Source organism: Zeus faber (genome assembly GCF_960531495.2).
Source record: "Zeus faber genome assembly, chromosome: 5".
NCBI classification, from domain to species: domain Eukaryota; kingdom Metazoa; phylum Chordata; class Actinopteri; order Zeiformes; family Zeidae; genus Zeus; species Zeus faber.
Genome location: NC_137192.1, coordinates 36,839,344 through 36,859,370, shown reverse-complemented (window position 1 = coordinate 36,859,370; position 20,027 = coordinate 36,839,344). Strand labels below are relative to the sequence as shown.

Genomic DNA, 20,027 nt, shown 5'->3' with positions numbered 1-20,027 from the left:
CCTCTCCTGCAGCGCTGCGGACCCTGAGGTGGCCTCCTTCAGGTCCTCTTGCCCGGTAGTCTCCGCCCACTTCCTCTCCTCCAATCAGGACTTTGTCTCTAAGCTTGCCCGCTACTTTGACTCCGCCCTCAAACGGCAGAAGGAGGAGGAGGAGCGAGGGAGGAAGAGTCCTGAGCCCAGAGGAGCAGCGCCCCCGGTGGAGGAGCAGGAGCAAGGCAGCGGCAGCCCCAGGTGGTTCAACCAGCAGCCTCTGGTCGGTCCCCAGGATCCTCCAGGACTTAACTCATCTCATCTCGTCTTAGGGACGGCTACTTCGAGATGGGGCTGGACCAGTCAGGGGAGGAGGTCCTGTCAGGCCCCGCCCCCCCAAGGGACTCCGCCCTCAAAGTGGACTCCGCCCCCCTAGGGGACTCCGGCCAATCCGTACGGAAGGTTCTGTGGTGCTACTGTGTTGAGGTTCAGCAGCGGGCGGTGCGGCAGAAGGAGGCGTGTCTGGTTCTGAGTGACCGGCTACTGGGCCTCTTCTCCCCATCAGCTGACTCCTCCTGGACCAATCAGAATGCAGGTAGGAACCATGAACAGCAGCTGGTCTGGTTCTAATACTGAGGGGTTGAACCACATGACCTGGGACCAGGACCAGGACCTGGTGCTGTGGCCCAGGTCTTCATTGTCTCAGTTTTGAGGTTTCAAAGATGGCCACCACAGCCTCAGCTCTTCTATGTCTAGATCTTCTCAGAACATAGGAAGCGACATCTGGGTCCAGTTGTTCTGGACCTTTCACAGAACCAGGTTCTGTCCGTTCTCTGATCAAACATCTTTGTTGTGTCTCAGAGCAGGCAGTCAGTCCTGTTCTGGACAAGGTCCTGGATCCCGACCCGGATCTGGACCCGGACCAGGTTGTGCCGGGTACGCAGACAGAGTTCCTGCTGCCGTACTCAGACCTGCTGCTCGCCTCCTCCGACGCTCTGCTCCCGGACTCCTGCCTCGTCTTGGGAACCAGAACCAGACCCGTCTGCTGGTTCCTCTTCTCAGACCCCAAGGACCTGAACCAGACCAGGACCCAGCTCACAGCGCTGGTCCACCACCAGGTACCAGGCCCGGCAGGTCCACTTGATCATCTCCCTTCCTGGGAAGTATCCTCTAACCCTACCTAGGCAGTGTCCTTGCTCCCTTCCTGAGAAGTATCCTCGCTGATGTGACATTTTGAAGTGTTTTGAATTTCCTGTTTTGTTTTTCTAGCTTCCTGTGGATACTGAGGCCACGCCCCTTCCTTCCCAGAATCCTCCTCTGTTCCTGAAGCCCCTCCTCAGCCCCTGGGAGCTGGAGGAGCTGGGTGGGGCCCTGGGGGGCTTCCCGGTCCACCTCCTGCTGCCCCCCAGCCCATCCATGGCCCCCAAACCGCTGCTGGACCTCCTGTCCCATCCCGGGGCCGCCTCCCTCTTCTTTCTCACCCGCCGACACCTCTGGGTCCTGAAGGCGGACACCGCCGCGCTGGCTGACCCCGGTCCCGGTCCCGGTCCCGGCTCCTGGTCCTCGCCATGGTCCAAGCTGAGCCGGGTCCCTCTGGGCTCCATGGCCCTTCACCCCCGATACAGGAGCCGCCTGTTCCAGGGGGCGGAGTCCCACAGGTTGAGTGGGAGGAGCCTCGCTCTTCATGTTCATTACTATTTATCACTGTTACTTTTTGTTGCTGTTATTATGATTCTGTTCTGATCTCTATTCATTTCTTTACATCTTTACTGTTTAAAACTCAACTCCAGGTTTTAAAAACGTTTTATACATAATTATTGTAGAACCATCAGTCAAATATTCGAAAGAATTTAACTTTGTGCAGTTTAACTTAAGTGTTTAGTGAAGCAGCTCATGTGGGCGTCGGCCCGTAGGGGGCGTTTCCAGCTCCGCCCGGTGTCATGTGGGCGTCGGCCCGTAGGGGGTGCCCTAAGTTCCGCCCTGTCTCCCCAGGGGTGGCGGCCATCTTGTGCAGCTGCTGCTGGGCCGGTGGAGGCTGGACCTGGTTTTCCCTCTGACCCAGCACAGGGAGCGCTTCCTGCTGGACCTGGACCTCCAGAGCGCCACACTGCTGGGCTGCAGGAGCATTGCCATGCCGACCGCCGCCTGTAGGGATAGTACACACCACAGTACTAAACACCACAGTACTACACTTCACAGTACTACACCACAGTACTACACAGCACAGTACTACACACCACAGTTCTACATCACAGCACTACACCACAGTAATACATTACAATACTACACCATAGTACGACACCACAGTGCTACACTGCACAGTACTACACCACAGTACTAAACACCACAGTTACACATCACAGTACTACACCACAGTACTAAACACCACAGTTACACATCACAGTACTACACCACAGTACTACACACCACAATACTACACCACAGTGCTACACAGCACAGTACTACACAGCACAGTACTACTGTAATAGTATTTTTAGATCTATGGTTTGTGTATCAGGTCCTTCCAGCTGGTGCTGCCCCCTGCTGGCCGCTGGTGACAACTGCAGCAGAAGCCAGAACTCCAGCAGGTACTGACCCACTCAACACCATTTACGGTATAATATATATCCAAAATATGTATTTATTAAGAAGGGTGCTGTGATCGATTACAGCACCCTTACTAATAAATATATAAATACAATGTAATATAAATATATAGATGGGAGTCGAGGTAGTAGAAGTAACCTCCAGGGGCTTCTGGTTCCAGTTTGTTGGAGAACCAGGCTCCGCCCCACCTCTGCTCCTCACTCTGCCCAGGAATGAAGCTCTTGGCTGGGCTACAGGGAGCCGCCCTACAGGCCTACTTCCAGTACTACATAGCCCAGGTACTAGTGCCCCACAGGTCTACTTCCAGTACTACATAGCCCAGGTACTAGTGCCCCACAGCTCTACTACCAGTACTACATAGCCCAGGTACTAGTGCCCCACAGGTCTACTTCCAGTACTACATAGCCCAGGTACTTGTACCCCACAGGTCTACTTCCAGTACTACATAGCCCAGGTACCAGTACCCAGCAGGTCTACTTCCAGTACTACATAGCCCAGGTACTAGTACCCCGCAGGTCTACTTCCAGTACTATACAGCCCAGGTACCAGTACCCAGCAGGTCTACTTCTAGTACTACGTAGCCCAGGTACTAGTACCCCGCAGGTCTACTTCCAGTACTACACAGCCCAGGTACCAGTACCCTGCAGGTTTACTTCCAGTACTACATAGCCCAGGTACCAGTACCCTGCAGGTCTACTTCCAGTAATACATAGCCCAGGTACTAGTACCCCGCAGGTCTACTTCCAGTATTACATAGCCCAGGTACTAATACATGTCTACCAGGCGGAGGCCGAGGAGGTGAGGCAGGTCCTGTGGCTGTCTGTGGTTCTCTACACGGCTCCTGAGGCTGAGGTCACTTCCTGTCTGCTGCTCTCCACCAGCGCCCTCTACTTCCTGTTGGGAGACTCCGCCCCCTCGCAGAGCCGCAGTAAGACGCTGCGTTCTGATTGGTTGAAGAGTCCTGCACTTTTACCCTGTTTGTGAAGGATGCCCATTTAACCTGTCTGTGTCTCCGTCTCTACCCGTCTGTCTCTCTACTTCTACCTTTCTGTCTCTCAGTTTGGGACTTTCCGGACCACACAGACAGCGACCTGTCTCAGTGCTCCTGTCTGTCCATCAGACTGTCTGACCTCCTGTCTGTCAACGTGGGACTGTTTGACCAGTACTTCCGAGTCGTAGGTCAGTGGGCGTGGCCGAAGGATGTGGGCGTGGCAGCGCTGATCCAGTCATTCATGATAATAAGAAAACAACAGATTGTTTTGCGGCTTGATAAAGTGTCTTTGTCTTATATCGTCTGTCATATGGACGAGCTAGCTTAGCTTAGCATGTTGACTGTGTTTCTATGGGTTCAGGTAGCAGGGCGGAGCAGGTGCTGAGCTGCGTCAGCAGGGACAGCTACGCTACATCCTGTTTCCTGAAGGAGCTGATGTCGGTGCTGAGTCTCCAGCGACAGATTCCAGCTCCAGAACCTTCTGAGCAGGACTTCTACACCCAGTTCACCCCCCAGGGAGCAGGTAGGGTGGTGTTAAGGTCTAGAAGCGCCCCCCGTAGGCCAGATGTAGAACTACATGGTGGTGTTAAGGTGTAGTAACGCTCCCTTCAGGCCACAGCAGCAGGGTGGGGTTCGTCTACCCCAGCGAGGAGGAGGTTGGAGACCTGACCTTCATCGTGGCTGAGAGGCGGAGCGCCACAAACCCCGCCCCCACATCCTTCAACATCCTGCTCTACTTGCTGGTCTTCCAGGTAGAGCCCCCACTTCCTGTCAACTGTTTCCAACTTCCTGTCCCACTCTAAATACGCTCCCTCTCTCCTCCTTCGAGGTCCAGATGCAGGACTCCGCCCCCTCTCCTGGCCCCGCCCCCTGCGCCGTATTGCAGCCCAGGACCCTGATCCTGACGAGCAGCGAGCTCTTCCTATTGGACGAGGACTACGTCAGCTACCCGCTGCCCGACTTTGCCAAGGAGCCGCCGCCCAGGTGAGACAGGAAGTGATGTCACAGAGACAGGCAGGAAGTGAAGTCACTGAGGCAGGAAGTAGGACAGGATATGATTCACAGAGACAGGAAGTGACATCACAGAGACAGGAAGTAGGACGGGAAGTGAGGTCACAGAGACAGGAAATGTTAAACGCAGGACAGTAGTGGTGTAGTAACAGGGTGTGTCCACAGGGAGCGCTACAGGTTGCTGGATTCCCGCCGGGTCCGCGACGTGGACCGGGTCCTCCTGGGGGACCAGCTGTACCCGCAGGCCCTGACGCTGGTGTTCGACGAGCTGCCGGGCCCGGACCTGCTCTGTCACATGACCATGGACCACTTCGCGGCCGGAGCGGAGCGCGGCGGAGGGGCGGGGTCCTTCGGGCCGTTGGGCGGACCCCAGGAGGTGCAGTGGTGCATCTACGTCCCGGCGGCCGACAGCAGGGAGCGGCTGGTGGCGCTGCTGGCCCGCCAGTGGGAGGCGCTGTGCAGCCGTGAGCTGCCGCTGGAGCTGACCGGCTGAGGGGCCGGAGCCAGTGGGAGGCGCCTTGAATGAGGGCGCTGAGGGGGCGGAGTGTGCGGGCGCCGCTCAGCCTGGAGCTGACCAACTGAGGGGGTGGAGCCCGTTGGAGGGGCGTGGCCAGCCGGAGGCGCCGTGTCGCCGTGAACTGCCGCTGGAAAGTACCGCTTGAGGGGGCGGGGCCTGAGACATCCTGATTGGACTGCTAGAGGGGGCGGAGCCTACAACATACTCTCATAATGGGCTGTGAAAGGGGGCGGAGCCTGTGGGAGTGGGCAGGTCACATAATGTTGCACATGGGGGCGGAGCAATGAGACAAATACAGATTGACAGGACAGACAGTCCACACACACTATACACACACACACTATACACACACACACTATACACACACACACACTATACACACACACACTATACACACACACACACTACACACACACACTATACACACACACACTATACACACACACACACTACACACACACACTATACACACACACACACTATACACACACACACTATACACACACACACTATACACACACACACTATACACACACACACACTATACACACACACACTATACACACACACACACTACACACACACACTATACACACACACACTATACACACACACACTATACACACACACACTATACACACACACACTATACACACACACACACACAATACACACACACACTATACACACACACACTATACACACACACACACTACACACACACACTACACACACACACACTATACACACACACACACACACTACACACACACACTATACACACACACACACTATACACACACACACTATACACACACACACACACTACACACACACACTATACACACACACACTATACACACACACACTATACACACACACACTATACACACACACACTATACACACACACACACACAATACACACACACACTATACACACACACACTATACACACACACACACTACACACACACACTATACACACACTATACATACACACTATACACTCACACACACACACTATACACACACACACACACACTACACACACACACACTATACACACACACACTATACACACACACACTATACACACACACACACTATACACACACACACTATACACACACACACACTACACACACACACTATACACACACACACTATACACACACACACACTACACACACACACTATACACACACACACTATACACACACACACTATACACACACACACTATACACACACACATACTATACACACACACACTATACACACACACACACTACACACACACACTATACACACACACACTATACACACACACACTATACACACACACACTATACACACACACACTATACACACACACACACACACAATACACACACACACTATACACACACACACACTACACACACACACTACACACACACACACTATACACACACACACACACACTACACACACACACTATACACACACACACTATACACACACACACTATACACACACACACACACTACACACACACACTATACACACACACACTATACACACACACACTATACACACACACACTATACACACACACACACACAATACACACACACACTATACACACACACACTATACACACACACACACTACACACACACACTATACACACACACACTATACACACACTATACATACACACTATACACTCACACACACACACTATACACACACACACACACACTATACACGCACACACAATATACACACACTATACACACACACACTACAAACACACACACACACACACTATACACCCACACACACAAACACTATACACACACTATACACACACACACTATACACTCACGCACACACACTATACACACACACTATACACACACACACACACTATACACACACACTATACACACACACACACTATACACACACTATACACACACACACTATACACTCACGCACACACACTATACACACACTATATATACACACATACTATATACACTCACACTATATACACACACTATATACACACAGACACACTATACACACACACACACACTATATACACACACTATATACACACACACACTATACACTCACACACACTATACACTCACACACACTATACACACACACACACACAATACACACACACACTATACACACACACACTATACACACACACACACACACACACACTATACACACGCACACTATATACTCACGCACACACACTTTACACACATACACACACACTATACACTCACACACACTATACACACACACACTATACACTCACGCACACACAGACACAATATACACACACAGACACACTATACACACACACACACAAGCTGCTGGAACAATCTGCTTTTCAATAATTGTAATAATTAGTTTTCAGTGTTTTTTATGATCATTCTGTTGTTGTTGTTGTTTATGTTCAGATTATAACGCTGTTATTTAAACTTAAGTTGTTGATGTGATTTTCCACAAGATGTTTATTAAAATGTTTGCATCAACATGTGGTTCAACCCAGATCAAGTGTTGGACTCCAGTGTGTTTTTACCTGAACAGGAAATAATAATCATATATCATATTTCATGACATCATACATTTCATCATATATTTCATCATATAATTCATAATTCATTTCATAATATAATTCATAATATATTTCATAATATATTTCATAATATAATTCATAATATATTTCATCGTGTAATTCATAATATATTTCATAATATATTTCATCATATAATTCATAATATATTCCATTATATATTTCATAATAGTCATATTTCATAATATAAGTAATTATATATATCATCATATAATTCATTATATAATTCATATATTTCATATAATATTCATAATATATTTCATAATATAATTCATCATATATTTCATATAATATTCATAATATATTTCATAATATAATTTATTATATATTTCATATCATTTCATAATTTTTTATCATAATATAATTCATAGAATATTTCATCATATAATTCATAACATACTTCATAACATACTTCATAATATACTTCATAATATATTTCATAATATATTTCATAATAGTCATATTTCATAATATAAGTAATTATATATTTCATAGTATAATTCATAATATATTTCATAATATAATTCATAATATAATTCATTATATATTTCATTATACAGTTCATAATATAATTCAAAATATATTTCATGATATATTTCATAATATTTCATTATATACTTCATAGTATATTTCATAATATAATTCATTACATATTTCATAATATAATTCATAATATATTTCATAATATAATTCATTATATATTTCATTATATATTTCATCTTATAATTCATAATATAATTCATAATGTATTTCATAATATATTTCATAATACATATCATAATATAATTCATATTATAATTCATAATATATTTCAGAATATAATTCATAATATATTTCATCATGTAATTCATAATATATTTCGTAATATATTTCATAATAGTCATATTTCATAATATAAGTAATTATATATTTCGTAATATATTTCATAATAGTCATATTTCATAATATAAGTAATTATATATTTCATAATATAATTCATAATATATTTCATAATATAATTCATAATAGTATTCCTTTTATATTTCATTATACAGTTCATAATATAATTCATAATATAATTCATAATATATTTCATAATATAATTCATTACATATTTCATAATATAATTCATAATATATTTCATAATATAATTCATAGTATATTTCATCATATAATTCATAATATACTTCATAATATATTTCATAATATAATTCATAATATATTTCATAATATAATTCATAAGATAATTCATTATCTATTTCATTATACAGTTCATAATATAATTCATAATATATTTCATGATATATTTCATAATAATTCATTATATACTTCATAATATATTTCATAATATAATTCATTACATATTTCATAATATAATTCATAATATATTTCATATCATTTCATAATATACTTCATAATATATTTCATAATATAATTTACTACATATTTCATAATATAATTCATAATATAATTCATAATATATTTCATATCATTTCATAATATATTTCATATCATTTCATAACATATATCATAATATACTTCATAATATATTTCATAATATAATTCATAATATACTTCATAATATACTTCATTACATATTCCATAATATAATTCATAATATATTTCATAATATAATTCATAATATATTTCATATCATTTCATAATATATTTCATAATATATTTCATAATATAATTCATTATATATTTCATTATATATTTCATCATATAATTCATAATATAATTCATTATATATTTCATAATATATTTCATAATATATTTCATAATAATTCATAATATATTTCATTATATATTTCATAATACATTTCATAATATATTTCATAATATATTTCAAAATATATTTCATAATATTTTTCATTATATATTTCATAATATTAATAATATATTTCATAATATATTTCATAATATAATTCATTATATATTTCATAATATACTTCATAATATATTTCATAATATATTTCATATCATTTCATAATATATATCATTATATAATTCATAGTATATTTCATCAAATAATTCATAATATAATTCATTATATATTTCATTATATATTTAATAATATATTTCATAATATAATTCATAATATAATTTATATTATAATTCATAGTGTATTTCATCATATAATTCATTATATATTTCATAATATATTTCATAACAATTCATTATATATTTCATAATATATTTCATAATATTTTTCATAATATATTTCATAATATAATTCATTATATATTTCATAATATATTTCATAATATTTTTCATTATATATTTCATAATATATTTCATAATATATTTCATCATATTTTTCATTATATATTTCATCATATTTTTCATTATATATTTCATTATATATTTCATCATATATTTCATCATATATTTCATCATATATTTCATAATATAATTCATAATATAACTCATATAATATTCATTATATAATCCATATTATATTTCATAATATATTTCATATAATTTCATAATATATTTCATAATATAATTCATAATATATTTCATTATATATTCCATAATATATTCCATAATATATTTCATAATATATTTCATAATATAATTCATAATATATTTCATCATATATTTCATAATATATTTCATAATACATGTCATAATATATTTCATAATATAATTGATAATATAATTCATTATATATTTCATAATATATTTCATCATATTTTTCATTATATATTTCATAATATTTTTCATTATATATTGCATTATATATTTCATAATATACTTCATAATATATTTCATAATATATTTCATATCATTTCATAATATATATCATTATATAATTCATAGTATATTTCATCAAATAATTCATAATATAATTCATTATATATTTCATTATATATTTAATAATATATTTCATAATATAATTCATAATATAATTTATATTATAATTCATAGTGTATTTCATCATATAATTCATTATATATTTCATAATATATTTCATAACAATTCATTATATATTTCATAATATATTTCATAATATTTTTCATAATATATTTCATAATATAATTCATTATATATTTCATAATATATTTCATAATATTTTTCATTATATATTTCATAATATATTTCATAATATATTTCATCATATTTTTCATTATATATTTCATCATATTTTTCATTATATATTTCATTATATATTTCATCATATATTTCATCATATATTTCATCATATATTTCATAATATAATTCATAATATAACTCATATAATATTCATTATATAATCCATATTATATTTCATAATATATTTCATATAATTTCATAATATATTTCATAATATAATTCATAATATATTTCATTATATATTCCATAATATATTTCATAATATATTTCATAATATAATTCATAATATATTTCATCATATATTTCATAATATATTTCATAATACATGTCATAATATATTTCATAATATAATTGATAATATAATTCATTATATATTTCATAATATATTTCATCATATTTTTCATTATATATTTCATAATATTTTTCATTATATATTGCATTATATATTTCATAATATATTTCATCATATATTTCATAATATAATTCATAATATAATTCATAATATAATTCATCATATAATTCATCATATATTTCATATAATATTCATTATATAATCCATATTATATTTCATAATACATTTCATATAATTTCATAATATATTTCATAATATAATTCATAATATATTTCATTATATATTCCATTATATATTTCATAATATATTTCATAATATAATTCATAATATATTTCATCATATATTTCATAATATATTTCATAATACATGTCATAATATATTTCATAATAGAATTCATAATATAATTCATAATATATTTCATAATATAATTCATAATATATTTCATAATATAATTCATAATATATTTCAGATCATTTCATAATATATTTTATAATATTTTTCATTATATATTTCATTATATATTTCATAATATTTTTCATTATATATTTCAATATATAATTCATTATATATTTCATAATATATTTCATAATATTTCCATTATATATTTCATAATATATTTCATAATATATTTCATCATATTTTTCATAATATATTTCATAATATATTTCACAATAGAATTCATAATATACTTCATAATATATTTCATAATATAATTCACTACATATTTCATAATATAATTCATAATATAATTCATAATATAATTCATAATATATTTCATATCATTTCATAATATATTTCATATCATTTCATAATATATTTCATATCATTTCATAATATATATCATAATATACTTCATAATATATTTAATAATATAATTCATAATATACTTCATAATATACTTCATTACATATTCCATAATATAATTCATAATATATTTCAGAATATAATTCATAATATATTTCATATCATTTCATAATATATTTCATAATATATTTCATAATATAATTCATTATATATTTCATTATATATTTCATCATATAATTCATAATAATTCATTATATATTTCATAATATAATTCATTATATATTTCATTATATATTTCATCATATAATTCATAATAATTCATTATATATTTCATAATGTATTTCATAATATATTTCATAATACTCATAATATATTTCATAATATATTTCATAATATATTTCATTATATTTTTCATTATATATTTCATAATAATATTAATAATATATTTCATAATATATTTCATAAAATAATTCAGTATATATTTCATAATATACTTCATAATATATTTCATAATATATTTAATATCATTTCATAATATATATCATAATATAATTCGTAGTATATTTCATAATATAATTCATAATATATTTCATAATATATTTCATAATATATTTCATAATGTAATTCATATTATAATTTATCATATATTTCATAATATATTTCATAATAATTCATTATATATTTCATAATATATTTCATAATATTTTTCATTATATATTTCATTATATATTTCATCATATTTTTCATTATATATTTCATAATATAATTCATTGTATATTTCACAATATATTTCATAATATTTTTCATTATATATTTCATCATATATTTCATCATATATTTCATAATATAATTCATAATATAATTCATAATATAATTCATCATATAATTCATCATATATTTCATATAATATTCATTATATAATCCATATTATATTTCATAATATATTTCATATAATTTCATAATATATTTCATAATATAATTCATCATATATTTCATTATATATTCCATAATATATTTCATAATATATTTCATAATATAATTCATAATATATTTCATCATATATTTCATAATATATTTCATAATACATGTCATAATATATTTCATAATATAATTGATAATATAATTCATTATATATTTCATAATATAATTCATAATATATTTCATAATATAATTCATAATATATTTCATATCATTTCATAATATATTTCATAATATTTTTCATTATATATTTCATTATATATTTCATCATATTTTTCATTATATATTTCATAATATATTTCATAATATATTTCATCATATTTTTCATTATATATTTCATAATATATTTCATCATATTTTTCATAATATATGTCATAATATATTTCATAATATTTTTCATAACCACCGTTTATTATTCTCAATATTGACAAGAACATGATCATGGGCCAGTTTACTGCTGTACAGTGGAAAAGGTGAACAAAAAAAACACAGTTTGAAGAGGAGGAGGAGGAGAAGGAAGAAGAGGAAGAAGAAGGAAGAAGAGGAGGAAGAAGAGGAGGAGAAGGAAGAAGAAGAGGAAGAAGGAAGAAGAGGAAGAAGAAGGAAGAAGAGGAGGAAGAAGAGGAGGAGAAGGAAGAAGAAGAGGAAGAAGAGGAGGAGAAGGAAGAAGAGGAGGAAGAAGGAAGAAGAGGAGGAAGAAGAGGAGGAGAAGGAAGAAGAAGAGGAAGAAGGAAGAAGAGGAAGAAGAAGGAAGAAGAGGAGGAAGAAGAGGAGGAGAAGGAAGAAGAAGAGGAAGAAGAGGAGGAGAAGGAAGAAGAGGAGGAAGAAGGAAGAAGAGGAGGAAGAAGAGGAGGAGGAGAAGGAAGAAGAGGAGGAAGAAGAGGAGGAGAAGGAAGAAGAAGAGGAAGAAGAGGAGGAGGAGGAGGAAGAAGAGGAGGAGAAGGAAGAAGAAGAGGAAGAAGAGGAGGAGGAGAAGGAAGAAGAGGAGGAAGAAGGAAGAAGAGGAGGAAGAAGAGGAGGAGAAGGAAGAAGAAGAGGAAGAAGAGGAGGAGAAGGAAGAAGATGAGGAAGAAGGAAGAAGAGGAGGAAGAAGAGGAGGAGAAGGAAGAAGATGAGGAAGAAGGAAGAAGAGGAGGAAGAAGAGGAGGAGAAGGAAGAAGAAGAGGAAGAAGAGGAGGAGGAGAAGGAAGAAGAGGAGGAAGAAGGAAGAAGAGGAGGAAGAAGAGGAGGAGAAGGAAGAAGAGGAGGAAGAAGGAAGAAGAGGAGGAAGAAGAGGAGGAGAAGGAAGAAGAAGAGGAAGAAGAAGAGGAGGAGAAGGAAGAAGAGGAAGAAGAAGAGGAGGAGAAGGGAGAAGAGGAGGAAGAAGGAAGAAGAGGAGGAAGAAGAGGAGGAGAAGGAAGAAGAGGAGGAAGAAGAAGAGGAAGAAGAGGAGGAGGAGAAGGAAGAAGAGGAGGAAGAAGGAAGAAGAAGAGGAAGAAGAGGAGGAGGAGAAGGAAGAAGAGGAGGAGGAAGAGGAGGAGAAGGAAGAAGAGGAGGAGGAAGAGGAGCATGTCCTTTCAGCCTGGATGTGTTGCTGCTCTGTTGACTTGGTTGGTGGCTCCATCTTCTCCTTCAACAAAGCACTGGTGCAGGAATGAAAGGCTGGTTCCACCTGCAGGTGGGTGAGGGCTCCACCTGCAGGTGGGTGAGGGCTCCACCTGCAGGTGGGTGAGGGCTCCACCTGCAGGTGGATGAGGGCTCCACCTGCAGGTTGTCAGTGGCTGCTTTAAATAAAGAGGCAGACGGACGCTGCTTTTTACTTGTACCAGGGTTGTGCTCTCAGCAGTGATTCATATATATATATATATATATATACATATATATTTATATATATATATATATATAGTGACATTATTTTGTTACATTACACCCTTTTAATCACATAAAATCACATTAAAAAAATACAATTTTTTTTCATACAGTTTAAACCAGAAACCAGAAAAAAACATCAACACTCCAAAGTCACGAAGATTCAATGTCGTGCCTCATGTGTGGTTTTAATCTCCGTGTCCTGTGAGGAGGTGGTGTCCAAATTGTCGTCAAGGCTTGCATCAGGGGGAGACCAAGATTCCAGAGGGGGCTCAGGGTCGTCAAAAGGGATGGCAACAAAGGTCTTAACGATTTGGGTGCTCAAGTGGTGTCGTAATGGTATTTAGAAACCAAACAAGCGCATAGAAAAATGAGGATGGCGACTAAAGCAGTGGCACTAAGGGTGAGCCGGTGGCGCCAATTTATGAGAAAGCACCAGAACCCGCTCTGAGTGTCGTTGACCTCCTCCTTCCCAGTGACGTCGCGCAATTGGGTAAGCCTATGTAAAGCTTGGTCTATGACATGGCCGTCCGCGTCGTTGTCGGGGACGAAAGTTCTTGTGTCATGGCGTCGGTTATGAGGAGAGGTTCATTCATAAAGGCGGTAAATTGATAATGTAAAGTTTCAATGCGGAGCATTGTTGTATCAACCCCAGACGAAGGGAAGAAGGGTCCATAATTTGTGATCATCTGGGACGTCGGAGCCCCAAACGGGGTCATGGGGGCTGAAGGTGGGTAGCGCGGGCGGGTTTAGTGCGAGTGGCATGGACGTCAGCAGTGATTGGCCAGCCAAACTGGGGTGCAAATGCCATTCCAGCCGACTGGAAGATGAGTGTATGCATTATGGCCACACAACCAGATAATACCGATTAGTAGATGAGTGCCGTTAAGGCCGGGAGCTGAGTCAGTGCTATGTGTCAGCATGTGTTCCAGTACCTGGAACAAATATTTTATTAACAGTGTTTGGGACAGTTCTATTCCCAGGACGGTAAAGTATGTGCATCGACACATGTCATGTAGGAAACCATTGACGACATAGCAAGCATCAAGCCTAGCGCCTGGTTGGAGTCTTGCAACAGCCAGAACTGCGGGTTGAATTGCTGTGGGCCAGGCTTGGTCAAATGGGGCGCAGAAATCCAACGGTGGAGGGGCCTGTGGGTTGCCAATGTTAGTTCTGTAAACCCCTTCGGTAACTCCTTCCAGTAAGGTGCCATTGCCGCAGGTGTGGTTGACGTGGTTCCATCGCAGTTGCAGGGTGAGCAGCGTTTGACGTACACTCACGCTGTCTCCTCAACAAGTAGCTGGAGGGGAGGAGGAACTTTCTTACTGTGGGAGGCGTGAACCCCGGAGGCTCGACCTTCCAGCGTGAGGGCTGGGTTAGTGACAAGCAGGACTTGGAACGGTCTCAGGAAACGGGGATTGTGCCAAGTTGACCGTCGTAGGTTCTTTACTAGGACCCAGTCTCCAGGTTGGAACCGATGGAGGGGTTTGTGCTCAGGCGGATGTTGAGCTGCTTTCACCTTTTCAAGGGACGTGCGGTAGCGGGCGAGACGGTTCTGGTGCTTCAGTTGGGGTCAGGTGGGTTCAGTCAGTTGTAAGTTTGTTGTGGTTATATGTGGCTGTTAGTTCATGAACAGCGCTATTATCTTATGCCAAATGTGTGTAGCTTGGAGTGGTTGGACCTCAGTGTTTTAATTATGATCTTGCCGTGTGGTGGCTAAGCTGTGGATCCAGGGTTCCCCACACACACACATTCACACGTCATCAGCAAAGCACATACACTTGAAATCCCTTCCAGAAATTTCCCTCAGTACGCTCCGACCCTCTAACCGTTCACTTCCTCCTATCTCCGTCCGTGACGCTTAACAGTCCTTTTCTCATCCACTTTTCCGTGTCGTTATGTTTCTCTCACAATACAATAATATTTCCGTCATCTTTATCCAACAGCAGTCCAACAACATTCATTTCAGCAATAACCCTGCAACACAAAATACAGTGCACACGAGGAGGACACACACATTCTACAACTACCAAAGTCTTACCCCGTCCCAGCCATTTTGAAAACCTAATACAGGTTTTCACAATGGCTCTGTGCACCTTGTTTCCTATGGGCCCTGTTTACTGGCCGAGTCGTGGCTCAGACCATGGTCCGTGGTTCAGAACATACAACAAACCTCCACACTCTCACAGATTCCGTTTACACACAAAACACAACAATAATTCATACAACACTTAACACACAGATTCTATTCTCTGCACAGGAACTTTCCACCGTATCTGCATGTTTGTGTTTGGCTGGTCCTGAAAAGGTGGAGGCTTCTGGTTCTGTGACAACTCCGCTGCTGGGAGATTGTTGATAAAACAAGCTCTGAGAATGGTGCTAGTGAGCACATAACAGCTGGCTCTGCACTCCTGGTTGGAAGGAGAAATACAGATACAAAACACAATACAGAATTGTTTAGCGTTAAATAAAAATGGAATAAAAGAACAAAGAATAACCCACGGCCTGTACTCACTATATTCTAAGAATTGCATCACTATATCTAGAGAGCTGTGATATCGTCTTGTGTTCCTCTGACCTGGCCACAGGCCACAAAGACTCAAACCTATTTGACTCTTTTGGCACAACGAGGGCCAAGTTAAAAGACCACCGCCTGTGGACCTGAGAGCTCTTGCTGCTTCCTGTATAATAAGCATTTATTTTATATACTGAGGTGCGAGGCCATTTATAGCTTTATTTACAAGTAGCAGAATCTTAAAATCAATCCTGGTTTTAACAGGGAGCCAAGGTAGAGATGTAAGAACAGGTGAGATGTGTTCAAACTTTTACTTTCTGTGACGTCAGTGGGGGGGTGGTGTGGCTTGGTTGAGTGGAGAACAGAATTGGATTTTTACGTCTGCCGTGTCAAGCAGACGCACAGGATAACGCAAAAATCTTTGTGGTGTCATTTGTGTTGATTTACCAGTTTGTGGGATCAATTCTAATTTAGAAGAGAAATATGTAACCAGGCGGAGTTTTCCCCCATGGGGTTGACACAGCACCGATTGCATATATCCACCCTATTGATCCAAAAACTGAGTAAACGGGAGTCTATAGTCAGGGATCCATTGGCGGCAGTATGACATAGTGCCAAGATAAGAGATGAGTTGGCATTTTGTGTGTGGGAGCTCAATAGCTTGGATAGCAGAAACACATTTTGAGGACAAATATTTCCCCTGGGCAGAGAGCACGTGACCCAAATAGGTGACCTGCTCCTGTACCAGTTGAAGCTTGTCATCTTGACTTTATGGCCGATGTCAGCGAGAAACTGTAAGAGAGCAATTGTATCCGTGCGACATTGTTTTGTGGATGTGCTGGCAACGAGGAGATCGTCTACATACTGCAAAATAGTGGAACCAGTCGGAGGTGTGACCTTAGTGAGGTTATGTGCTGAGACGGTGTGGAAAACGGTCGGGCTGCCTGTAAAGCCCCAAGGAAGCCTCGTCCACGAAAGAAAGAGACAGAGAAAAAAGTATTCTTCAGGTCCATCAGAGAGAAACAGGCGGCTCCCGGGGGAAGTTGTGTGAGGATTGTACGTGGGTTTGCCGCAATGGGAGCACACACAGCCGCATTGACGGGTCGCAAATCTTGGCCAAATCGCCAATTTGTGTGAGTGATTGAAAAGGGGGTTATGCCGTCTACAGCGTCGCGCGGAAGGGGGTACTGAGACTGACGAGGGAAATAAGATCATTTTTGTTGAACCACGTAGGGAGTGGCTTCTTTTAAGCCCATATCAGCGGGACCGGTGGCCCAAAGGTGTTGGGGAGTTCTTAAATCGTCTTCTGTTAATACGCCTATTAACGGTTCGCAGCATAAATCGTTCGACAGGTGTAACGTGCTGCAATGGTGGGGTGTAGATGTCGGTGGACAGGCTGTAAAGCATGTTGGCCGTGGAGGCAGAGGGTTCCCAGTCCGAGGCACTTAAAGCACAACGGAGCCAGGGACCCGGATCCCTCCAGGCAGAGGAGGGGGGTTTCCCGAGTGAAACATGTGGTGGCTGGATCCATGCCAATTTTGACTGTTGTGGTGTACAGAGAGAAATGGAGCATGGTGCATGGGAACAGTCATAGTACAAACACACAGTATGAGAGTTTCTGGTTGTGGTGAAACATCAGTCCACTGAAACAGGTAGTCAGGATTGTCGTTTAGTTGCACAGAGGCAGTGCAGTGTACATCGGCGGGTCGCATAAAGGAGACGTCAGCCGACATGACCTTCATACGAGCTGTTTTTACTAAATTGGCGGTGAAATTGGAATCGATAATACGCCATTTGAAAATGGTGCGTGCCACGAGGGGGTAAACCTTTCTGGTAGAAAGGTGACCTTAAGATGGCTGTCACGTGATATCACACTTATGCCAAACGCACACATTAAATCACGGCCTAGGAGGTTAATCGGACACGTTTTAGACCTTATCAATTTGTGTTTGAGGTTTCGGTTCGGGGTGGAACAGTCTAGAGGTTCTGTAAAGTGTTTGCGCATGCGAGTATTGGCACAGCCTGCGACAGTGCATGTGTCGGTGCTGAGTGTGGGAGTGAGCGGTGAATCGCTTGTACTAACAACAGAACGGACAGCGCCTGAATCCACAAGAAATTCCAAATGAAGACCTTCAATTTTGAATGTTGTGGTTGGTAGTCGACTATCAGTTTCCAACACATTTTGCGTAACTGCCTTGCTGCGTGTGTGTGTGCGTGTAACCTGATCAGGGTGTGCAGAGCCACGGCTTGGGTCGTTCCCTGGGGTCCCCTCCTCCCGGCGTCAACTCTGATATTGTCCCGATTGACCCCGGTTGGCCTGTAGTCGTCTGTGTCGTGGCAGGAAACAGTCGCGGGCCCAGTGTCCATCCTGGCCACAGCGATAGCAGGTGTTGCGGCCTGTGTTGTCACCTCCTCGGCCTTGGCGATCGATACGGCTCCCACGGAACCCTCTGCCTTGTTGAAACCGGCGAGAGGGGTTTTGAGGAGGCCCTGACGGACCTCGCTGTCCTTGATTGACGGCCTGAGCGAGCGTGGTCATCTGGGTCTGGGACTCACGTTGTTTCTTTCGATCTTGTTCATGGTCTTTGTCCCTTTGGTGTGTCTCTTAGGTGTGTTCAGTGTGGAGGATGGTGTCGGTGAAGGTCATCGTCCTCCAGGTCACAAACGAGCGTTTCAACATGTCCCCAAGTGAGGACACGAGTCCGTTGTGA

The 20,027-nt window shown here is 39.2% G+C and overlaps 1 protein-coding gene and 1 pseudogene across 2 annotated transcripts in view; both read left to right on the top strand.

The window, feature by feature from the left end:
- nisch (nischarin) overlaps nt 1-5,547 on the top strand; it is a 16,709-nt gene extending 11,162 nt beyond the window's left edge. Inside the window, exons 14-26 of the mRNA XM_080001211.1 lie at nt 60-231; nt 303-565; nt 832-1,088; nt 1,240-1,628; nt 1,963-2,117; nt 2,489-2,558; nt 2,738-2,855; nt 3,361-3,505; nt 3,637-3,756; nt 3,930-4,091; nt 4,160-4,320; nt 4,398-4,552; nt 4,745-5,547. Of these exons, the coding sequence (XP_079857337.1) occupies nt 60-231; nt 303-565; nt 832-1,088; nt 1,240-1,628; nt 1,963-2,117; nt 2,489-2,558; nt 2,738-2,855; nt 3,361-3,505; nt 3,637-3,756; nt 3,930-4,091; nt 4,160-4,320; nt 4,398-4,552; nt 4,745-5,072 (2,495 nt within the window). The 3' untranslated portion in view covers nt 5,073-5,547. The remainder of the gene's footprint in view (nt 1-59; nt 232-302; nt 566-831; nt 1,089-1,239; nt 1,629-1,962; nt 2,118-2,488; nt 2,559-2,737; nt 2,856-3,360; nt 3,506-3,636; nt 3,757-3,929; nt 4,092-4,159; nt 4,321-4,397; nt 4,553-4,744) is intronic.
- Nucleotides 5,466-20,027, top strand: LOC307230774 (annotated as a pseudogene). The gene is made up of 3 exons: nt 5,466-6,274; nt 19,640-19,783; nt 19,926-20,027. The product of its transcript is annotated as an uncharacterized misc_RNA (transcript).